Here is a 25,226-nt window from a genome sequence, read left to right as displayed (position 1 = left end):
TTTTTTTTTTTTTTTTTTTTTTTTTTTTTTTTTTTTTTTTTTTTTTTAATTATTATTATTATTATTTATATTTATTTATTTAAAATTTTCCGATTGTTACAGCCACAGTAGTTCCGTGTGACATAATTGCTGTGACTTTTTTATCTGAAAATTTGTTTGAGCATTCTTTTGTGAGAATTGATAAGGAAGATCAACTCACAGTGGATGAGCTTTCTTGACATGTATAACACCTTCACCGATATTTGCTTCAACTAAATGAGTTAATCAAGATAATATCATTCTGTTGCACTAATTCTAGAGTTCAATTTAATTCGATTAGAACAAGTGAATATTCTGGAGGATCAGAGTGATAAATATAACAGAGATGTGTTAAATCAAGATCAAAAGTTTTGAAGTCGATTTGGCGGATTCCGCCACAAAAGAAATTTTGATATTTAAGAACACCAAGATCGGTGCTCTGATACCATGTTAAGAATGAGAAACATAGGTAGAATTAAAAGTGCGATATTCATTAACGTTCACAACGTTTAAATAGGACATACGCTGCCAACCAACTCTTTAGAATAAGAGAAAATATACAAGTAACAAAATCATAAAAATAAGAGAAAATATAGGAGTAACATAGTACTATTGTGAAAATATGTTTGTATTTTAATAATTTTGGACGCTCCATGCCACATGTAAGCCAGACGGGAGATACATCAGCTTAAACATGACGATGCCTAGCAACAGTTTTTATGCTTGCCGAACACCGATTCCGTAATTTGCTTTTCAAAATCATATTCACTCTGTATGGCATTGTACCTACTCAATTATTTTTTTACCTCAATTTTCTTGTCTATGATACTCCATATTTCACGATGACTTCAATCAAGACTAAAGAAAGATATTATCATGGTTTTTTTGTTCTAAGGACTTGGTCACTAAGAGAGTTAATTTTGAGTTATTTTTAAAAATTATTGAAATTTTTTTAGGATTTAGTCATTAAGAGAGTTAATTTTGAGAAAAGCCAAGGTTGGACCAAGTGAACTATGGCTTGGTCGAACCGACCACGCCAATGTTTACCTCAATTGTCTTAAATAATAGCCTTATACGGTGGTCTTTTGGGTTTGTTTTCTTTACCAAATTTGGAGTCCTATCAACCATGAAAGTGTAAGAATTGACTTCACTCAATTTGGTGTATTGTAGCGTGAGATATTGAGTGGGGAAGGAGGCTTTGGAATGGCTCTAGGTACAATCTCTAGAATGTGTACGAATCGAGGTCTAAACTCTTAAGGTATGAAAATTCAATTTTTTTCCCTTCGATTTTTTTACCTCAGGCCAAACTATTTAATTTCAATCGTCGAATGCAACCATGACAGAATCTAATAGGTCTGGGGCAACGTGAATGGTTAGATCTCCATGAATTGGAAAAAAAATATCCATTTAAGGACAAATATGCATGAAAAGTACAAACAATCAAAATTTATGTGCCGAGAGTGGCATAAATCTTTGCACCGACGCCAACCACTTTGAGCCTACTTTTTCTTTCCACTAGATGGTGACGACAATGAGGCCACTATTTCATAGACAGAATGACAATAATTTTCCTCCGAACATTTTATCTCTATATGTTCTAAAGGCAAAAGTACAAACTTTTCATTAGTCAACACTATAATACAATAATGTCTGTATAAGACTAGTACATTTTTTAGAATCAATGTATTTGATTTGGCTCTTAATCTTAGAACGTAGGTTCATAAGCTTATCAATCTTGCCCTAATGGTCTGTCACGAATACTTAAGGCACAACCACCTTATAAGGTTCATGAGCCTTAATTTAAGCATACATGTTACAATCCTCAAAAATTTATTCATAATGGTATAATAGGATTCATGCAAAGTTTCAAGTCATTTGAAGTTCATTAGAAATCATAAAATTTCATAAAAATATTCATTAAGGACATTTTCGTTATTACCCTTATCGTTGGTTTATGCCCCGCACATACTCCTATTACCTTTAAATCATGAATAAATCATTCATAACGTTATAAGTAGATTTCATTAAAATTTTAAGTCATTCGGTGTTCATTTAAACAGTGAAACATCATAGGGGAATACTAGGGGTGTTACGGTCATTTTAGTCTACTTTGTTTGCTCTCGTTTACCCAAAAGTTCTCATTCTCGGCTCTCAAAATTTTTAATAGAGCAAAGATTAGATTTTAGATTTTGGGTCAATTAAAAACTAAAAAAATAAAAATCAAATCGAAAAGAATGCAAAGAAAACATATATTCGATCTTGAGCCTAAAGCTCTTATACCCAATGATAAGAAATCAACTTAAAGAAAAACTCTTATAGCAAATGATAAGAAATTAATTTAAGGGAAAACTCTGATCCATATGGTAAGGAATTATTACAAGGAAAGTAAAATTCAGATTACTTTGTTGATCGAATATAAGATTCAAATCACTCCATAAATAAGATCGATCATATCAAGCTTGAATGATTATAAATATACAATCTAAGCTCTATATAATTGCAAAGAAACTTAGCGTTTTTTTACTAGATTTTCAAGTCTATTTTAAAAAATAATAAGATTAATAATTTTCATAATTTATGACTATAATTAGCCACTATTTATGCTTTGAGGCCATAATTAGGCACGGTATAAATAAGTCTTAAAATAAATTTAAAAAAAAAAATAGTAACTCTAAATTAACATTCACCCAAAATTTGTAGCCATCCAAGAATAAAGGGAGCTTGATTCTATTTATCCAAGAATCTGGTAGTAATTTGAACAACATTTTTTTTTCATATCTTCCTTAAATTTTATCTTATATGATTGATGTCTTGGTTTGTATCAATAACCTAAACATGCTTTTGTGACCTTCAAATTCAACATGTATCATGCATAGCGGATGTCATTAAATTGGTCAATTTCTAAAATTCATTGCGTTAAGTCTTATTAGGGTATTCTTGAGTAAAACGCTAATTAGGAAGTGAGGTTCTTCGTCTAATCCTTTCATAATTGCTCTCTTAGTTTTCTCATTAAGGGACCTACCTGAGATGACTACTTACTTGTTTGGGTGCACTCGATGGCTCGATTCAAGTTCCTAAGGCCAATTTCTTCCAAATTTTCTCAAGTAGGTCCCTTGATGAGTCAGCTTTTAAAAATTCCTTGTTCCTCGTCTCCATCATGGAGCTAGAGGGCTTAGATCTCCTCGATATCTTCAATAAAATTCTCCTTTTTCGGCTAGAGGGCAAGATAATTAATACAAATTTTTATATGTTTTATTGATTTTTTTTTATTAAAAATAAAAAAATATATATTAAAAGGACTATTTGTGAACAAATTATTGGATTATTAAACGGGAGTTGTTTTTTCCAAAGGAAAAAAACAAAGAATAAAAGCATTTGCCACCTCATAAGTTGTGACATTTTAACTAATACAATACTTTTTCAAATTATTATTTATTTAACTTTTCTTTTTCTTCCTATGCCCATTTTATTTAGCTTTAAATCTTATTTTATTTTAAAATATTCTACTTTACCCCTCAAATTCCATTTAAAGTACTTTTTATTCCTTAATTTTATTCTCTACTAAAATCAATTAACAAAAATTTTATTACCTAATTTAGTGAAAAAATTAATAGTAGAAAAAAAAACATTTTTTTCATTGCAGCATAATAAATAAATATATATATATATGGTTTGATGTGTCACACAAGATGCAGACTATAGTAACATTTGACCCATAAAATTTTATAATAAAGTACATCCCATTGGTTCATACATTGTTTTCATTCGATTTTCCTTGGACCCGGTGGTATGTTTTAGCCCCAAAAGTCAGTCAAAGCAATCCAGACATTCTCATTAATTTCCACGAAACTAAATATATAATTTAGAATAGATGATTTGGGTGTAAGGACAGAATTTTGGATTTTTTCCAATTTACCTTTTCCTGTTACATGTTCATTTAAAATATTTTTAAAAACGATGCCATAGACTTAAATATTCGTAATAAAATTTTTATAACAAAACAATTAAAAATAAATTATTTAAAATTTAAATAAAATATAGTTCCTAATCTAAACTAAGGGCTACAAAACAAACAAAATGTAACTACCCTAACACTGGTTTCATGCCCTTCAATGCAACACCGACTTCATCGGTACATGTAACAGTAGCACATGCGAACAAATACTTAGTAACCCACTAGTGGGGTCAGGAAATGCAAACATATCTAACATGTTGTGGCATATCCTCTTAATATATCATAACATGACTTTAAACAGCTTTTCAATCCGGACAAGGTTGGATGTGTAATACTTCTCGACACATGACACACGCGTGCGAGCATGGGCCCACCAAGTGGGCTCGCACACCCTCTGGACCTGGCCCGTCGGGCTAGCCATCTCTAATGAGCTCTTGTCGAACACCATGGAGGGAAGGGACCCACATTATATTATGATGAGCATAAATGTCGTAAATCATAAGTCATAATCTATGCATTTGTACTCCTCATAATGGGGAAATATCTTAATGCACATGACACGCAAATATGCATGAGGTCAACTTATCATCATGTATGATCTAAGACAAACCTCAATTTATTTATAACATAATAAGTCTATGAATTATGCTTACATAATTCTTGTACATTCTATAGAAACATAACATAACTTATGAATTATGCTTTCATGTCACGGTCTACGGAGATCTATACATTATAGATTAACAATTTCATAACAACTTTATACAACATGGTATGGTCACAAAATAACATAATTTTATTACATAACCTACCTTATCATATTATAACGTGGTATAGCATGACATACCATAGCATAGCATCAAATAACATAGCATAGCTTAATATATCATGCATACATAATATAGATGCATGGGCCACTAGATACACGTCATCATAACTAATGCATCTCATCCAGCCACTTACCTAGTTGGCTTAAGTCGGAATCTCTAAATATTCCTAGAGTTGGCTCAATTCCGTCCTCAAGGTCCATTTCAATCTAAGTCGACCCACGACATCATATTATGAGATATTAACAAACGCTCAAAATAATTTAAATTGTGAAAAATAGGAGTTTAAGTGACCTTAAATGCCTTCAATGAGGTCAAACCATGCTGAATAAGCCACTTGGTCAGTGAGTTTTGGGTCGAGGACTTATGGGCTGATCCAAGGTTGTGTGTGGGTTGGTTTCAGGTCCGACCCGACTTCGTTATTGACAAGCGGGGGTCTTCTTCTCTTCTTTGCCTGACTTTTGGTGCTTCCAGATCTGCGCCCTCTCCGATTTCCATACGACGACAAGGGCTTAACGCACGACCAGTCATGTGTATGGTTGACATTGTTGGTGCCCTTGGAATCCCCCTTACTCCTGCCTCTCTCGGCGGTGTTCTCCATCTGCTTCTCTCTACATTGTGAAGGAGGGTGTAGGTACCTTCATTCTCAGATCTTCAACCAGATTCAAATTTTGAATGTTTTTTTTTGTTTATTAACCCACTGCTGTTATAGAATAGGATATAGTTGTTTTCAGTCCTCCAAGTCTTCTACAAAGTTGTTGTAAGCTTGATTATGAACAGTGTATTAATTGGTTTAAGCTAAAATGGTTGAGTGCAACTCTCTAATTTGGCCAAAATCGAAAGAAATATACCCAAAATCTAATAGGTTTGTTCTTGTATTTGGGAGGGTCTTGGCTTAGAATTTTTTTACACAAAATGGAAAGCATTGAGTTCTTGATTTAAAGCTTATGCGGCATGGGCTACTCTCAGTTCTTGATTCATTTAAAGAGGCTTGAGAGTTGTAGCAGATCTTGTTTACTGTCATTAGAAGCAATTGGAAGGGATGACAGGTTGATAGGTTCTTCATGCCATGTGCAAAAGATTGTTGTTAGTGATAGAGAAAAAAATGTTGTGAAAGAACATACGAATATCTTGAACATGTCACCTTTGAGATTTAGTGAGAAATTTGAAGATGCTTATAACATAGTATTGATATTGGATAATAATCAAGAACAGTTTGCCAACCACAGTTCTCGGTCTAGGAGAATGATTGAAAATATCTAATAGCTCATTCAAAATCTAGATTGAGATTAGGAAGCTACCTGTTAGTGACAGAATCTAGATAGCTCGCCTTGCCATCAAAACATCTTGATGTCCGTACTTTTCTTTCTCATTTTCATTATTAACAAAAAGAACCCTATAATTTGTCATCACATCACTCTGACTTCTTGGACGGTTACTGTTTAGATTAGGGATTCCACCAAATTCAGCATTGATCACAGAGTGAGCTCAGATGCATTGGTACTTGTTCTTGTGGTCATCACAAAGCTTCTTGAGAAATGAAGTTCAAAGATGGGCACCGGCATAATGGCCCACTCCCATTATTACCATTATTGTTATACAAGGCTGCCTTGTGTTAGACAGAAGAGAGATACATGATATGAAACAGCTTAACACAAGATTGTTCTTCAGCGCCTGTATCGGTATAGCAGCACATCTTGGGCAAACATTACAAGCACCACGACGCCTAGCAACGCTTTAGCAACATAGACCAGTGAGGGGAGAGTGGAGTTGTGGTGAATGCGTTTGGTAGTTAGGATATAGGAGAACCGATTTTTTGAAGAACAGCAATGTTGAGCGGTTGCCCACTTGGTTGCTTTGTTGCCCGCTTCACTTTTCAGCTCATTATTAGAATCTGTCCCTGATAGCTGCGGTGAATTGCCAATTTCTATATGTTTTTCTACATCACTGAGCCGCAAACGCCTTGGAGGGAGGGGGGTTCTTTCCAACCTTTTCATAGTGTGATTATACTGCAATACATGAATTATGCAGATAAAGTAATGAATGAGATACACAAGTATCTGGACTGGAATTTACCAAGTAAACAATTCAAGTTAATTCTTCTTACCGGCAAGCCAAAGGCCGTATTGGAGTTAGTCTCGCTACTAAATCCACCTTGAAATTGACAATACATGCCTTCCCATTCTTGATTGTTTGATGTCATCTCGTCCCAGTTTTTATCATCGTGGACGAAATTCCTCAAGTAATCAAGTTGACTCTCAGATTGTTGGGTATCCATTAAACCTGGTTGTGGTTCGGAACGTCGTAGGGACCCGCACATATTTGAGNGACAGGTTGATAGGTTCTTCATGCCATGTGCAAAAGATTGTTGTTAGTGATAGAGAAAAAAATGTTGTGAAAGAACATACGAATATCTTGAACATGTCACCTTTGAGATTTAGTGAGAAATTTGAAGATGCTTATAACATAGTATTGATATTGGATAATAATCAAGAACAGTTTGCCAACCACAGTTCTCGGTCTAGGAGAATGATTGAAAATATCTAATAGCTCATTCAAAATCTAGATTGAGATTAGGAAGCTACCTGTTAGTGACAGAATCTAGATAGCTCGCCTTGCCATCAAAACATCTTGATGTCCGTACTTTTCTTTCTCATTTTCATTATTAACAAAAAGAACCCTATAATTTGTCATCACATCACTCTGACTTCTTGGACGGTTACTGTTTAGATTAGGGATTCCACCAAATTCAGCATTGATCACAGAGTGAGCTCAGATGCATTGGTACTTGTTCTTGTGGTCATCACAAAGCTTCTTGAGAAATGAAGTTCAAAGATGGGCACCGGCATAATGGCCCACTCCCATTATTACCATTATTGTTATACAAGGCTGCCTTGTGTTAGACAGAAGAGAGATACATGATATGAAACAGCTTAACACAAGATTGTTCTTCAGCGCCTGTATCGGTATAGCAGCACATCTTGGGCAAACATTACAAGCACCACGACGCCTAGCAACGCTTTAGCAACATAGACCAGTGAGGGGAGAGTGGAGTTGTGGTGAATGCGTTTGGTAGTTAGGATATAGGAGAACCGATTTTTTGAAGAACAGCAATGTTGAGCGGTTGCCCACTTGGTTGCTTTGTTGCCCGCTTCACTTTTCAGCTCATTATTAGAATCTGTCCCTGATAGCTGCGGTGAATTGCCAATTTCTATATGTTTTTCTACATCACTGAGCCGCAAACGCCTTGGAGGGAGGGGGGTTCTTTCCAACCTTTTCATAGTGTGATTATACTGCAATACATGAATTATGCAGATAAAGTAATGAATGAGATACACAAGTATCTGGACTGGAATTTACCAAGTAAACAATTCAAGTTAATTCTTCTTACCGGCAAGCCAAAGGCCGTATTGGAGTTAGTCTCGCTACTAAATCCACCTTGAAATTGACAATACATGCCTTCCCATTCTTGATTGTTTGATGTCATCTCGTCCCAGTTTTTATCATCGTGGACGAAATTCCTCAAGTAATCAAGTTGACTCTCAGATTGTTGGGTATCCATTAAACCTGGTTGTGGTTCGGAACGTCGTAGGGACCCGCACATATTTGAGGTCACTTCATGATTGAAGATATCATCCCAAATTACTGTCTTGTTAATAAACTCTGTCATATTTCCATATGCAGAATCTCCATCTCCAAGCTGTATTGGTTGCATATTTACTTCACCATTATCATCATAAGCATTGACAGGTTGTTGGGTACAACTCCCTAGGGGCTTACAGATCGATTGTTCGTCTCTGTTTATCTGTGTTAAAAAAAAATTGTAAACAAACTAGAATTAAGAAGGTCTCTTCAGAATGTTCATATCGGACACTCTTACCTCCCGGATTTCTCCTCCCCGTTTGACTTTCTTAGTCCGGTGAGAAGCAACGGTACTGTTCTGTCCATCTTCTTGGTCACGTATTGAAACATGTCTCTCTTCTGCATTTTTCTTCAATCGAAAAATGATGAATGGCTGCACAACATAGGAAGCACAATGTTATAACCAAAAGGTGAATTGTGAAAACTATATGAAACGCACACATACTCATCATATTGGGAATAAAACAAAAAAAAATTGATGTATGTGTGGGATATAGAGTAACTATAGATCAGCAAGTACATACGGAAGGCGAGATCAAAAACCCAGAAGCCAAAAGAAGTTAGTGATACATGAGAAATGGATATAAACAGAAATGAGACCTGGGAAGTGATGTCTGTAAGTGTGTGAAGCTTATACTCGTGTATCACCCAATTGGTCTTTATAGCATTGCCTCCCTTGCCTCGATGGAACACATAAATGTGACAAGTTGCGATCACTTCGTTGGTTTCTCGAGCCTTGATTCGGCGGGGATCACCGGTGGATCTCCAGCCGCCAGTAGCCGTGGTTCTTTTATTGTTGGAGGTGTTGGCCCGGAAGAAAAACCACTCAAAATTTGAAGAAGGGAAATACGATTTGTCTGCACAGGGACAGGGGAAAGGAAAGAATCAGAGGGGTGCTCCATCTTCAAAAGCTAAAATCAGGGTGGGGGGAAATTGATAAATGAATACCTGGGAGTTGCTCGGGATCGAACTTGTACAGATCAATCTCCTTGATAAATCTAACAAGAAACTCCTGCCCAAGAATCTTGTTCTTCAGGTAGTGGGTAATGAGCTCCTCCTCCGTGGGGCGGAAACCACAACCAACCGGCAATGAAGAAAGAAACGGAAATTCATCGATAGCGGCCATGAATTTGGTAGGAAGGGCGTCGAAGAACGGAGGAGGAGGAGCAAGGAAGTGAGGGAGTGGTGGAATCCTTGGTGGTGTTGGTGGATGTTTATAACGACGGAGCAGGAGCAGGAGCAGGGGATGACTTGCGTTGACTGGGCGGGAGTTGTTGGGCAAGTCAAGATAGTTGAAAGTAAAGGATAAATTTTTGTGAGGGAGTGGGGCTTGAAGTGTTCACATGTGATTGAAGCGGATGATCGGCCTACAATCGTCTCTGCAAAAATACAAAACATATTATAGTATTGCATTTCAGCCGTAATAGTTGGAGCTTTGCGCTGGAGTACACATTGGGCCAAAACATACTTTAGCCTATTTGGTGGTACGGATGTTCCTATTGTGTGTTGGGGTCCATAACCAACCCAAAAGTTTCCTCAATCCAACTTTTTATTGTTTTTTTTGGGTTAAGTATGGGTTGTGAAACAATTGAGTGTCGAGCAGAAAAGTTCAACGACAAACACAAAGTGAAAAAGCCCTGTAGAAGTGGAACGGAGTGTCGAGCGGAGAGACAGTCGGCGACGATGTTCGACGAGAAACATAGAGACGAGGTCGAGATGAGAAATGGGAACTAAGAAGAGAGTCCAACAGAGAAATAAAGAGGTGAGCAACGTTAACGTCCGACAATACACAGAGACGAGACGAGAGTGAGATGAGAACTGAGAAGTCGAAGACGATTCACGGAGAGAGCCAAAAGGAGTCAAACAACGAACGACAAAGACGAACGTTGTGATGTGAGTGTGTGAGACGTGAGTGCGAGAGCCAAGACTAGCATGAAACTTCGACAAGTTTGCTATTTGGTCGTATGTATTCTTCCTTCAAGATTCTCTCTAATAAAATGGTAATACACCTCCACGTACTTTATTCTAGTATGAAACTTCGAAGTTTCTGTTAGGCAAATTGCAGATTGGTTACCACAATGGAGTGGTATTGTACCGTCCATTTTCTAATGCAAATTCTCAATTAAGAGTTTAAGTCATGTACTTTATTGAGTTATTCTAGTCGTTGCTCTTTACTCCACTTTTGTATAGTTGATAATGATATTGTTGGTTGTTTTTTGCTACACCAAGAAACTGTTTCCAAACTGAGCTTGAACACACACCCGAGCTTGATCTTCAGGTATTGTGATATCTTACATAATCAACATCACAATATCCAGCTAACTTGCTTGACCATAGTCGATTGTATCTTTGACATATTGCAGGATTTGTCATGCTGCATCCAAACGAGGCTTCTTCAGAGTTTGCATATACCAACTAACAACTCTAAATCTATTTTCAAATCCCTTTGGTTGGTTCATGCAGATCTCTCTGTCTTTTTCGTGCAGCAAAGCATTCTTCATATCTGTCTGCCATAATTTTCAATCTATACTTATCGCAAGTGCTAGCAGAACTTGTACGATAATGGTTTTCACCACTAAACTAAACTTTTCATCATAGTCTAGTCCATCTGAGGGGTGCTTTATTCTATAAACCCACTTGCAAAAGATGTGTTTAACATCTTCTAATATTGACACTAGTTATCAGATTTCATTTTATCAACGCTGTAAATTCTTCCTCTGTTACCTTATGCCAAGTCGTATTTTGTGATGTTTCTTCATTCATTTCTAGCTCTTTAATTTTATCTTCTATAATAGCTACGTTGACTCATTTTTCTTTTCCTCAGTTTTCTCATTTTTTTTTACATTCTTTGTTGCAGTTGGTATCTTTGGATCTTCGTGGTTGTCTTCTTGTTCCTTAATGTTAATGGTATTGGCACTTCTTTNGAGATGTCATTCATTTTCACTAAGTTAGTTAAGTCGCTTCTTTCTCACCAACATCAGTGTCCCTTCACAATACACTCTAAACAAATCAATTTAAAGCAATAGAATGTTTTTTTTTTTTTTTTTTTTATNCTAAACGATCACTCATCCATTTTTCCTTTACGAAGATAATGATTGAAAAAATAATTATGTTATTATTTTAATATGTTCTTTTTTTTTTAAATACCTAAGCATTACAAAATAAGAAGCGATGACGATGTAGATGACGAGGAAGTTGCTTCATGAAATCCTTTTGCAGACAAAGGAAGTTGCTTCATGAAATCCCTCATAAATCATTTCATGCAAAATAAAAGCAAAATAATTATGTGGTAGTAGAGAATGTTAGTGAAAAGAGTGAGTGATTGAATGGTTGATGAGAAGATTATATTATGAAGAGCAAGAAGGCTCTATACATGTATGGAATACAAAATGATATTTAGAAAATCTACCTAAAAATCTACTGAAAATCTAGTAACAAATCAAAAACTAAATCTAACTCCTAACTATAAGGAGATATAATCAGATACTAAGTGACAACAATCTAAACAAACACGTGATCTTTAACACTCCTCCTTGTTTAGATGTTGTGAACTCCAAGCTTTTTCCTGAACACCCATCTTACTCCAATTATCTTTCTGTTTAAAGGTCGATCAACCAACTCCCTGGTTTTGTTTTTCTCGATCACTGAAAGCTTCTCCTCTGACAGGTGCATCATCAACCAAAGCATCTTGTCNCCGAAAGCTCCTCCTCTGACATGTGCATCATCAACCAAAGCATCTTGTCGTTCATCTTCAAACTCTTCTTGTCGTTCATCTTCAAACTCTTCTAACATTCTACCAAAGATTAAATTGTTTGGTGCATTAGAAATTTGATTCACCTTCGTTAGTTCTTCCCAATTTCATTGCTCATTTCCAGCAAAATGAACATCTTGGCTCACAATAACACGACTAGTGTGTGGTTGAAAAACTCTATAAGCTTTGGATATAGTGCTATACCCAACAAAGATGCCAACTTCTGCCTTTTTGTCAAGCTTATCACGCTTGACCTGGGGAATGTAAGTGAAGCAAAGACACCCAAATCCTCTAAGGAACTTTAAAGAAGGTTTGTAACCATACCAAACTTCAAATGGTGTGAGGTACTTCACAGCTTTTGTTGAAATTCGATTTTGCAAGCACACAACAGTGTTTGCTTCTTTTCTCCAAAAACGTTTTGGAAGATCCTTCTCATGAAGCATGCATCTCGTCATCTCCATTATGAATCTATTCCTCCCTTCACTGACATCATTCTGTTGAGGAGTGTATGGTGCTGTCAATTGATGTTTAATTCCAGCCTCTTCACAAACGGTTAAAAGTTTTTAAAGTGTACTCCTTGCCATTATCTAATCTTATAGTCTGAATCAAGCATGCACCTTCATTCTCAACTCTGGCTTTGAATTTCAAAAACACACCCGCAACTTCTGACTTTTGCTTCAGCAAGAATATCCAACACATTCTTGTTAGATCATCAATAAAAATAATATAATAAAGATTACCATTTAATGACGGTGTTCGCTAAGGACCACAAAGATCAGTATGAACCAGCTGCAGTTTTTTCGAGGCTCTCCATGCCTGATTAGAAAAGGGTTGCCTATGTTGCTTCCCAAATTTACAAGTACGGTAAGGAGACATGTTATCATCAATGTTAGCGAGTCCTTCTACCAGCTTCTTTGACTGCATCTGAAGCAAACCTCNATTAGGAAAGGGTTACCTATGTTGCTTCCCAAAATTACAAGTACGGCAAGGAGACATGTTATCATCAATGTTAGCGAGTCCTTCTACCAGCTTCTTTGACTGCATCTGAAGCAAACCTCGATGATGAAAGTGCCCAAGTCTTTTGTGCCAAATCTCAGTGGCATTAGCTCTGGATATAAAGGTCGTCGGATTTAGAGCAAAGCTTTTTCCTTTCATTTTGACATTGAACAAGTCTTTGCCACTAGCATCTTTGATCAAGCACAACTTATTCTCAAACAACACTTTATAACCTTTATCAAGTAACTGANAGAAAGTGTCCAAGTCTTTTGTGCCAAATCTCAGTGGCATTAGCTCTGGATATAAAGGTCGTCGGATTTAGAGCAAAGCTTTTTCCTTTCATTTTGACATTGAACAAGTCTTTGCCACTAGCATCTTTGATCAAGCACAACTTATTTTCAAACAACACTTTATAACCTTTATCAAGTAACTGACCAAGGCTTATGAGATTTTGATCAATTTTAGGTACAAATAAAACATCTGGAATAAATTTTGTACCTTCATAGCTTGTTATAGCTATCGTGCCTTTTCCCTTGACTTCCAAGTGTTCACCATTGCCAATCCTCACTCTCTTGACTTTAGTGTCTCTTAATTCCTCAAAAAATTCGTTGTCATGTGTCATATGATTTGTGCACCCACTGTCAATCAACCAGCTCTCGTCTGATTCTTTGCTTGAGGAAGAAGTGACCATAAACAATTGATTTTCTTCTTCTTCTTCTTGATCAACTACCTGTTCATCTACTTCTTTCACCTGATCTTTGGCTTTGCAGATCAGCTTCATGTCCAAGTTGATTGCATTTGGAGCAGAAGGCGTCAGGTCTTCTCTAACACTTGTATGGTGGATGATCTTTCTTCTCACAATGACGGCAAGGTGGATAGGATTTTTTGGAACCTCCTCCTTTTGTCTTTTGATAATTGGCAAATGAATCTCCATACATCAATTGATTTTTGAAATTTTTGTTGTTTTTATACCTACTGCGTCTTGATGCTAAACAAGTAAGGCACCTTCAATCACCCCTTCTTGCCTCATAGACCTCCTTTGCTCTTGTGCTTGTAAAGCATTCAAGAGCTCTGTAAGAGAAATCTTTGACTAGTTTTGGTGTTCTCTAGAGCAGTAATGGTGGCTTCAAACTTCTCTAGAATAGTGACTAGCAGCTTTTCAACGATCCTTGAATCATTTAACATAGAACCAAGCAATCTCACCTTGTTGGCAATGCTGAGAAGTCTGTCATAGTACTCTTTCACCAACTCCGATTCCTTCATCTTCTGCAACTCGAAATCCCTAATCAAATTCAGAACTTTCATTCCACGAATCCTCTCATCTCCTTCATATTCAACCTTGAGATAATCCCAAATTTCCTTTGCTGTTTTAAGGGACATTATTCTCATAAAGATCATTTGAGATACAGCGGCAAATAGGCAAGCTTTTGCCTTTGATTTCCTTGTTTTCTTTTCCTTCTTACTTTGATTTGTGCTAAAGTAGGATTTGTTGGAAGCGGAGGGACCTCGTAATCCTCTTCTATTGGTTCCCAAAGATCTAAAGCCTCCAAATAAGTCTCCATACGAACTGCCCACATTTGATAATTATCTCCATCGAAGACTGGTGGTGCAACAGCTGAAAATTTGGATTCTTCTCCCATTTTGATCTCACCGATTCCTAGAGAAGATAGCTCTGATACCAATTGTTAGTGAAAAGAGTGAGTGATTGAATAGTTGATGAGAAGATTATATTATGAAGAGTAAGAAGGCTATATATATAGAGAGAGAATAGATATTTAGAAAATCTACCTAAAAATCTTTTAAAAAAAAGGTAACATACGAGTAAACAAATCAAAAACTAAATCTAACTCCTAACTCCTAACGGTAAGGAGATTTAATCAGATACTAACTGACAGCAATCTAAACAAACACGTGATCTTTAACAGAGAAGACTACGATAATCACTCACGAATTCATGACGATGTCAACTCCCGAAAGGACAAGAGCACAATTAAGTGTTACTCTTGTGAAAATTACAGATATTATGTGGCGGAGTGCCACAACAAGAAGCGAGATGAGGAGGCAAACCTTACATTCATGCATGATGAAGAGCCCATACTAATGTCNTGGAACCTCCTCCTTTTGTCTTTTGATAATTGGCAAATGAATCTCCATACATCAATTGATTTTTAAAATTTTTGTTGTTTTTATACCTGCTGCGTCTTGATGCTTAACAAGTAAGGCACCTTCAATCACCCCTTCTTGCCTCATAGACCTCCTTTGCTCTTATGCTTGTAAAGGAGCTCTATAAGAGAAATCTTTGACTAGTCTTTGGTGTTATCTAGAGTAGTAATGGTGGCTTCAAACTTCTCTGGAATAGTGACTAGCAGCTTTTCAACGATCCTGGAATCATTTAACGTAGAACCAAGCAATCTCACCTTGTTGGCAATGCTGAGAAGTCTGTCATAGTACTCTTTCACCAAATCCGACTCCTTCATCTTCTGCAACTCGAAATCCCTAATCAAATTCAGGACTTTCATTCCACGAATCCTCTCATCTCCTTCATATTCAACCTTGAGATAATCCCAAATTTCCTTTGCTGTTTTGAGGGACATTATTCTTGTTTTGAGGGACATTATTCTCATGAAGATCATTTGAGATACAGCGGCAAATAGGCAAGCTTTTGCCTTTGATTTCCTTGTTTTCTTTTCCTTCTTACTTTGATTTGTGCTAAAGTAGGATTTGTTGGAAGCGGAGGGACCTCGCAATCCTCTTCTATTGGTTCCCAAAGATCTAAAGCCTCCAAATAAGTCTCCATACGAACTGCCCACATTTGATAATTATCTCCATCGAAGACTGGTGGTGCAACAGCTGAAAAATTGGATTCTTCTCCCATTTTGATCTCACAGATTCCTGGAGAAGATAGCTCTGATATCAATTGTTAGTGAAAAGAGTGAGTGATTGAATAGTTGATGAGAAGATTATATTATGAAGAGTAAGAAGGNTGGCAAATGAATCTCCATACATCAATTGATTTTTGAAATTTTTGTTGTTTTTATACCTACTGCGTCTTGATGCTAAACAAGTAAGGCACCTTCAATCACCCCTTCTTGCCTCATAGACCTCCTTTGCTCTTGTGCTTGTAAAGCATTCAAGAGCTCTGTAAGAGAAATCTTTGACTAGTTTTGGTGTTCTCTAGAGCAGTAATGGTGGCTTCAAACTTCTCTAGAATAGTGACTAGCAGCTTTTCAACGATCCTTGAATCATTTAACATAGAACCAAGCAATCTCACCTTGTTGGCAATGCTGAGAAGTCTGTCATAGTACTCTTTCACCAACTCCGATTCCTTCATCTTCTGCAACTCGAAATCCCTAATCAAATTCAGAACTTTCATTCCACGAATCCTCTCATCTCCTTCATATTCAACCTTGAGATAATCCCAAATTTCCTTTGCTGTTTTAAGGGACATTATTCTCATAAAGATCATTTGAGATACAGCGGCAAATAGGCAAGCTTTTGCCTTTGATTTCCTTGTTTTCTTTTCCTTCTTACTTTGATTTGTGCTAAAGTAGGATTTGTTGGAAGCGGAGGGACCTCGTAATCCTCTTCTATTGGTTCCCAAAGATCTAAAGCCTCCAAATAAGTCTCCATACGAACTGCCCACATTTGATAATTATCTCCATCGAAGACTGGTGGTGCAACAGCTGAAAATTTGGATTCTTCTCCCATTTTGATCTCACCGATTCCTAGAGAAGATAGCTCTGATACCAATTGTTAGTGAAAAGAGTGAGTGATTGAATAGTTGATGAGAAGATTATATTATGAAGAGTAAGAAGGCTATATATATAGAGAGAGAATAGATATTTAGAAAATCTACCTAAAAATCTTTTAAAAAAAAGGTAACATACGAGTAAACAAATCAAAAACTAAATCTAACTCCTAACTCCTAACGGTAAGGAGATTTAATCAGATACTAACTGACAGCAATCTAAACAAACACGTGATCTTTAACAGAGAAGACTACGATAATCACTCACGAATTCATGACGATGTCAACTCCCGAAAGGACAAGAGCACGATTAAGTGTTACTCTTGTGAAAATTACAGATATTATGTGGCGGAGTGCCACAACAAGAAGCGAGATGAGGAGGCAAACCTTACATTCATGCATGATGAAGAGCCCATACTAATGTCGGCTGAGAAGATGTCTAACCTATTGATACTCAATGAAGAGAAGATTATGACAAACTTCAGAAACGACCGAATAGAGACTAATAGAGCAAACAACCAATTATGGGAGGTGTTCAAGATCAAGTTAATGGCAATCACAGAATGTGGCGGCGGCAAAACTTGGTTCACAGTGAAAGGGACTAAAGAAAAATATAGTTTCTAAGAGAGGAGAGGAAGTGGAAGCTAAGTGTAGAGAGGAGAAGTGATGCAAGAACCAACAGAGATGAGTAACAGCCTGAAGTTAGATAGCCTTTTGAAATGGTTAGGAATCACAACTCTCCACGATGATATGATATTGTATGATATTGTCCATTTTGAACATAAGCTCTCATGACTTTTCTTTGGGCTTCCCAAAAGGCCTCATACTGATGGAGATAGTATCCCTCACTCATAAATTCATGATCTTCCACTAAATTAACCAACGTGGGACTCACTCCCTATAATCCTCCACAAAAACAGTTGAAATTATGTGTACAATATATTCTTGATTGTGAAAGATCTTAAAAATCGTTACACTTTGATGGATGTGTATATTTCTTTTTGTGTTCTCCGTAAGGATCTCAGCTGGGGTGCATGCATAATTTACGCAACATCCTTAACACGGTTGCTTTAATATTTGAGATAATTGCTTTAATATTTGAGATAATTTTTCTTCCGTACAACCAACCGAGAATAATATTCGTCAATTTGCATGTACAACGTCTAACTTCTATTCTAATTTGTTTGTTTTTCATTACTTGTGCAGGTACAAACACGTGTTCTTTACCATCATTATTTCAAGTTACTTCACAAGCAAGATCGATTTCTGATTAAAATCTTTATTATTATTAGTTTTTTATTTTTGTGAAATTTTTGGTGACAAAGCTTCAATCCTTGTGTTAGGCCGAAGAGAGATACATGATATGAAGAAGACCAGATTAATACAACTCTTCATGCCAATCTTCAGCGTCTGTCTCGGTATAGCACCACATCTTGGCAAACATTATGATGCCTAGCAATGCTACAGCAACATAGATCAGTCCGTATGTATTATTGGTATTAGTGTCTCCACAACAATATCCACCTTGAAGTTGGAAACGTCCACTTTGAAGTTGATGAGTCCTCACAATCCTTGTTTTGTTGTAGCGGCGGTTAAGGTGGTTGTTTGATGTCATCTCCTCCCATTTTTTATCATCGGACACCAACTTCATCAAGACATCAAATTCACTCTCAAATGATTGCTTATTTACTTCGGAACGCAATGGGGACCTACATATCCTTGAGGTCGCATCGTCATCTAAGCTTCCGTCCTTGATTAACGAGTTAACAAACTGTGTCAGATTTTCATTTTCACCACCACCATCATCATCATCATAGGCATCCACAGGTTGTTGGGTACAACTCCCTAGGGGCTCACAGATCGATTGTTCGTCTCTGTTCATCTGTGTTTAAAAAATTATAAACAAACTAGAATTAACAGGGCCATCTCAAACTCTGCATACAAGTTCATATTCAAAATGTTCATATCCGACACTCTTTACCTCCCGAATTGCTCCTACCTGTGTGACTTTCTTAGTCCGGTGAGAAGGAATGGCACTGTTCTGTCCATCTTCTTGGTCACAAACATGTCTCTCTTCTGCATTTTCCTTCAATCGAATAATGATGAATGGCTGCACAACATAGGAAGCACAATGTCTGTCAAATAAAAGCCATGCCTTAACTTAGTTAGGTTTGTAAAACATCTAAATTCACGGCTATTGGAGGAGCGTGATTATAGGAGCCATTGTTTTGGCAATTTGGGCGAAGTCTTCGTCCACTTATTCTATTTTTGTATAATTGGTTTTTCTATTTTTGTAANAGTTTTTTATTTTTGTGAAATTTTTGGTGACAAAGCTTCAATCCTTGTGTTAGGCCGAAGAGAGATACATGATATGAAGAAGACCAGATTAATACAACTCTTCATGCCAATCTTCAGCGTCTGTCTCGGTATAGCACCACATCTTGGCAAACATTAGGATGCCTAGCAATGCTACAGCAACATAGATCAGTCCGTATGTATTATTGGTATTAGTGTCTCCACAACAATATCCACCTTGAAGTTGGAAACGTCCACTTTGAAGTTGATGAGTCCTCACAATCCTTGTTTTGTTGTAGCGGCGGTTAAGGTGGTTGTTTGATGTCATCTCCTCCCATTTTTTATCATCGGACACCAACTTCATCAAGACATCAAATTCACTCTCAAATGATTGCTTATTTACTTCGGAACGCAATGGGGACCTACATATCCTTGAGGTCGCATCGTCATCTAAGCTTCCATCCTTGATTAACGAGTTAACAAACTGTGTCAGATTTTCATTTTCACCACCACCATCATCATCATCATAGGCATCCACAGGTTGTTGGGTACAACTCCCTAGGGGCTCACAGATCGATTGTTCGTCTCTGTTCATCTGTGTTTAAAAAATTATAAACAAACTAGAATTAACAGGGCCATCTCAAACTCTGCATACAAGTTCATATTCAAAATGTTCATATCCGACACTCTTTACCTCCCGAATTGCTCCTACCTGTGTGACTTTCTTAGTCCGGTGAGAAGGAATGGCACTGTTCTGTCCATCTTCTTGGTCACAAACATGTCTCTCTTCTGCATTTTCCTTCAATCGAATAATGATGAATGGCTGCACAACATAGGAAGCACAATGTCTGTCAAATAAAAGCCATGCCTTAACTTAGTTAGGTTTGTAAAACATCTAAATTCACGGCTATTGGAGGAGCGTGATTATAGGAGCCATTGTTTTGGCAATTTGGGCGAAGTCTTCGTCCACTTATTCTATTTTTGTATAATTGGTTTTTCTATTTTTGTAATTAGATTTGTTATTTAAACCGTTCAACTCAAGTAAAATAAAATCATCGAGTCTTCAGCAATTTCAGCAAATCTCTCACTCTCTCTCCTTTTACTTCCGCAAATTTTTCTTTCGAAGAAACCTTCGGCCAATTTTTCGTCTGTCTTCCGAATTGCCAGAGTCAACAAGTGGTATCAGAGCCTCGTTGAAGCGATCGGTAGTATACCATCACAGAAGAGCCAACCTATCAACAATCAAGTTGAATAGCTCAAGTGGTTAGAGTGTTGACCTAACAACACACAGGTCTCAAGTTCGAGTAGAAGAAAATGCAAAGGGCGAAAATAAGCACATCGTGGGGTCCATCCCGAGCAGGCTCGCTCACTCCTCCACGCCGCCGTCAAGTGCAGGCATCTCCATCACCACCACGAAGAGGCCCGATGCCGTGATGACGGGCGTCGAGTTGTCGTTGAGCGAGTGATCAGGGAGACAACGACTGGCGTCGTTCAGTACCCGATGTTGACAAGGTCCAACTACAACGAGTGGGCCTTGTTGATGCGCGTCAACCTACAGGCGCAAGGGTTATGGCACGCTGTCGAGCCAGAGGAAGAAGAAACGATCGAGTACCGGGAGGATCGGCTGGCGTTCGCCGCCATATTACGATCTGTGCCCCCAGAGATGCTGGCTTCTCTTTCCACCAAGCGCACCGCACAATCGGCCTGGGAGGGAATCAAATCCCGTCGGGTCGGTGTACAGCGAGTGCGGGAATCCAACATCGAGCAACTGCGGAAGGAGCTCTCGGAGATCCGCTTTAAGGACGGCGAATCCGTCGATGATTTTTCAATGCGGATCACGGGGCTCGCCAACAGCATCACCACCCTCGGTGGTGGCATCAGCGAAACAGAAATCGTGAAGAAGATGTTGCAGGTCGTCCCCGATCACCTCGAGCAAGTCGCGATTTCAATCGAGACATTGCTTGACGTGAACGACCTAACAGTGGAAGAGGTGACCGGAAGACTACGTAACGTTGAGCAGCGGAAGAAGAATACCACTTCAGCTGTTGACAAGGAGGGCCGTCTACTCCTCACGGAGGAGGAATGGCTTGCACGCCTAAAGCTCCGCGACAACACCGGCGAGAGCAATGGGTCCTCCTCCAGCCGCAAAGGCGGCAAGAAGCCATGGATGTCCCACGGGCGCACGCGTGGGAAAGATGGGAATCAAAAGAAGGAGTCGACCAATGGCAGGCCGATCCAATGCTCGAACTGTGGGAAGAGAGGACACCTGAGCAGAAATTGCTGGAGCAAGCTCAGGAATAAGGAGAAGGCCGAAAAGGCCCATGTGGCTCAATCCGAGGAGGACGAGCCAGCTCTCTTCATGGTAACTGCATGCGTCCCCAGTTTCGATTCCAAATCCGACGACGATGTTGAACCCAAGAAAGAGCTCCAGTTGGGCGTAGCAAAGATGGCACCAGCTGGGGAGCCAATTCAACTGGAGGAGGAGCGAGTGTTCGCTCAGATCGGCGAGAGGGACGAGCAACACGAGCACCGGCAATGGATCCTTGACACAGGGGCAACAAACCATATGACCGGGGCTAGATCTGCGTTCTCCGAGCTCGACTCGGGGATCCGTGGGACGGTGAAATTCGGCGACGGCTCCGTCGTCGAGATCGAAGGGCGCGGCACCATCCTGTTCGTCAGTAAGGGAGGCGAGCATCGCAAGCTGACCGACGTCTACTTCATCCCGAGGCTCAAGGCTAACCTTGTGAGCCTGGGTCAACTCGATGAGACAGGTTGCTTCATTTCCATCGAGCGCGGACTACTCAAAATCTGCGATAATCAACGACGGTTGCTCACGCAGGCAAGGCGCACGACAAACCGTCTTTACATCCTGGAGTTAGAGATAGACCAACCCGTCAGCCTCTCGGCCAAGACCGAAGAGGTATCTTGGAGGTGGCACGCAAGGTACGGACACTTAAACTTTCCTGCCCTAGAAAAGCTGCAGAAGAAGGAGTTGGTGCACGGCTTGCCAGAAATCAAAGGCGTGAACAAGCTGTGCGACGGGTGCCTCATCGGCAAACAGAGGCGCACACCCTTTCCGTCTCGAACAGCATACCGAGCCGATGAGCCGTTGGAGCTTGTACACGGCGATATCTGCGGGCCCATCAAGCCGGCGACCCCAGGCGGTAAGAGTCTCTTCCTCCTGTTAGTCGATGACAAAAGCCGCTTCATGTGGCTGACTCTGCTGCAAGCGAAAAGTGAGGCGGCAGAGGCGGTTAAGCGCATTAAAGCGCGAGCGGAGGCCGAATGTGAGAAGAAGATGCGAGTGCTGCGCACAGACCGAGGCGGAGAATTCACCTCGGCAAGTTTCAGTAAGTACTGCGACGAGATCGGCATACAACGGCACCTAACGGCGCCCTACTCCCCCCAACAGAACGGAGTGGTAGAGCGCCGAAATCAGACCATTGTCGGGACAGCAAGGTCATTGTTGGTGACGGCCGGGATGCCTGGGAGATTCTGGGGAGAGGCAGTAATGACGGCTGTCTATCTCCTCAATCGGTCACCAACCCGGAGCCTCGACGGGAAGACGCCATATGAGGTCTGGTACAACAAAAAACCAACAGTACATCATTTTCGCGTGTTCGGCTGCGTCGCATACATGAAGGTAACACGTCCCCATCTCGCCAAGCTCGATCCCAGGGGGCTGAAGGTCGTCTTCATCGGCTACGAACCCGGGAGCAAGGCGTACAGACTCTATGATCCTGTAGGGGGGCGAGCTCACGTGTCTCGCGACGTCGTCTTTGACGAAAGCACCTTCTGGCAGTGGAATGACGTGATCGAGGCAGACCGTAATCCAAATCAATTCACGGTGGAGTACCTCGTCACCGAGCCTGAAGAAGGAGGAGCCCAGCATCAGGAGACGTCACCGCCGCCAGCAGGTGCACCACCTGAACCAGTGGAATTCGCAACACCACGGACTGCGGATTCGACGCTGGATGCCGATCACGATACTGATCTGGAGGCTAGGTACCGGAGGATGGATGACCTAGTGGGAGGAGGTGAACCACCTGGACTAGCAGCGCGCGAGCTCGAAGAAGTGGCCGAACTACATGCCGTCAGTGCAGATGAACCAAACACCTTCGCCGAAGCAGAAAAGAACCCGTGCTGGCTGAAGGCAATGCAGGAGGAGATGACATCCATCAATGAGAACCAGACGTGGAGTCTGGAGGATATGCCACCGGGACACCGAGCCATAGGGCTCAAATGGGTCTTCAAACTGAAGCGCAACGAAAAAGGAGAAGTTGTGAAGCACAAGGCTCGTCTGGTGGCGAAGGGCTACGTCCAGAAGCAAGGAGTGGACTTCGAAGAGGTATTTGCGCCAGTAGCAAGGTTAGAATCTGTTCGTTTCTTGCTGGCAATTGCGGCACATTACTCTTGGGAGGTTCACCATATGGACGTAAAGTCTGCTTTCCTTAACGGAGAATTGAAGGAGACCGTCTATGTTCGTCAACCACCTGGCTTCCTGGATAACGACAACCCTAATAAGGTACTGCGCCTGCACAAAGCACTCTACGGGCTTCGACAAGCCCCACGAGCCTGGAACGCGAAGCTCGACAGTACCCTACTGTCACTGAACTTCAAACGTTGTGCCTCTGAGCATGGCATGTACACATACGGCCACGGCAAAAAGCGACTGATCGTGGGAGTGTACGTCGACGACCTCATAATCACTGGAGGCGACGTGGGAGTCCTCGGAAGGTTCAAAAAGGAGATGTCGAAAAACTTCGAGATGAGCGATCTCGGTGTGCTCAGCTACTACCTCGGCATCGAAGTGCAACAGAACTCTTCCGGCATCTCCATCTGCCAAAGTGCATACGCGAGGAAGCTGCTGGACACAACTGGGCTTGTGGACAGTAATCCTACCAGGACACCAATGGAGGCCCGACTTCAACTAAGGAAGGCCGGCACTACGACGACAGTCGACTCCACCAATTACCGCAGCATTGTCGGGAGTCTGCGCTATCTGGTAAACTCTCGTCCTGATCTTGCTTACTCTGTTGGCTATGTGAGCAGGTTTATGGAAGCACCTAGGGAGGAGCATCTAGTGGCTGTCAAGCGCATCCTGCGCTATGTAGCCGGAACCAGAGGCTGGGGTGTGAGATATTGTGCAGGGAGCGGAAAGGAGAAACTCAAGCTGGTCGGCTACAGTGATAGTGACATGGCCGGTGACGTTGATGATCGTAAGAGCACCAGCGGAATGATCTACTTTCTCTCAGGCGGCGCGATCTGCTGGCAATCAACAAAACAGAAGGTGGTTGCTTTGTCTTCCTGCGAAGCAGAATACATCGCCGCTTCGATGGCAGCAACACAAGGGATCTGGCTTGCACGACTAATGGAAGAACTCATCGGGAGAGAAAGCGATCCACCAATGCTATACGTAGACAACAAAGCTACGATCTCCCTGATCAAAAATCCAGTTTTGCACGACCGGAGCAAGCACATAGAAATCAGATTCCACTATATTCGAGAATGTGCAGATCGAGGGCTCATCAAGATTGATTTCATCCGAACAGAGGAACAACTTGGAGACATTTTCACCAAGTCCCTGGCGCGGGTGAAATTCGAAGAACTACGCTCAAAGATCGGAGTTCAAATAATAAGGTACAGCTTTTAGGAGGAGATTGTTAAATAAAAGCCATGCCTTAATTTAGTTAGGTTTGTAAAACATCTAAATTCACGCTAATGGAGGAGCGTGATTATAGGAGCCATTGTTTTGGCAATTTGGGCGAAGTCTTCGTCCACTTATTCTATTTTTGTATAATTGGTTTTTCTATTTTTGTAATTAGATTTGTTATTTAAACCGTTCAACTGAAGTAAAATAAAATCATCGAGTCTTCAGCAATTTCAGCAAATCTCTCACTCTCTCTCCTTTTACTTCCGCAAATTTTTCTTTCGAAGAAACCTTCGGCCAATTTTTCGTCGACACTGTCTTCCGAATTGCCAGAGTCCACA

At 39.9% G+C, this 25,226-nt stretch overlaps 2 protein-coding genes across 2 annotated transcripts; both read right to left on the bottom strand.

Annotated features, from left to right (window-relative positions):
- Positions 1-5,972: 5,972 nt before the first annotated feature.
- On the bottom strand, positions 5,973-7,118 carry LOC111800245. Its single transcript, XM_023683847.1, has 2 exons — positions 6,908-7,118; positions 5,973-6,809 (listed from the first exon to the last, which is right to left on the bottom strand). Exons 1-2 carry the CDS (start codon positions 7,076-7,078, stop codon positions 6,468-6,470), a joined length of 513 nt encoding a protein of 170 aa, XP_023539615.1. The 5' UTR covers positions 7,079-7,118; the 3' UTR covers positions 5,973-6,467.
- A 424-nt stretch (positions 7,119-7,542) lies between these two features.
- LOC111800232 (NAC domain-containing protein 96-like) lies at positions 7,543-9,640 on the bottom strand. The gene is made up of 5 exons (XM_023683833.1): positions 9,391-9,640; positions 9,043-9,299; positions 8,681-8,815; positions 8,192-8,605; positions 7,543-8,093 (listed from the first exon to the last, which is right to left on the bottom strand). The coding sequence occupies exons 1-5, from the start codon at positions 9,566-9,568 to the stop codon at positions 7,752-7,754; spliced, it is 1,326 nt and encodes a 441-aa protein (XP_023539601.1). The 5' UTR covers positions 9,569-9,640; the 3' UTR covers positions 7,543-7,751.
- Between the last annotated feature and the right edge of the window lie 15,586 nt (positions 9,641-25,226).

Source organism: Cucurbita pepo, chromosome LG08 (genome assembly GCF_002806865.2).
Source record: "Cucurbita pepo subsp. pepo cultivar mu-cu-16 chromosome LG08, ASM280686v2, whole genome shotgun sequence".
In the NCBI taxonomy this organism is placed as follows: Eukaryota; Viridiplantae; Streptophyta; class Magnoliopsida; order Cucurbitales; family Cucurbitaceae; genus Cucurbita; species Cucurbita pepo.
Note: the sequence above shows the minus strand (reverse complement) of the source record. Positions and strands in the feature narration are given on the sequence as shown.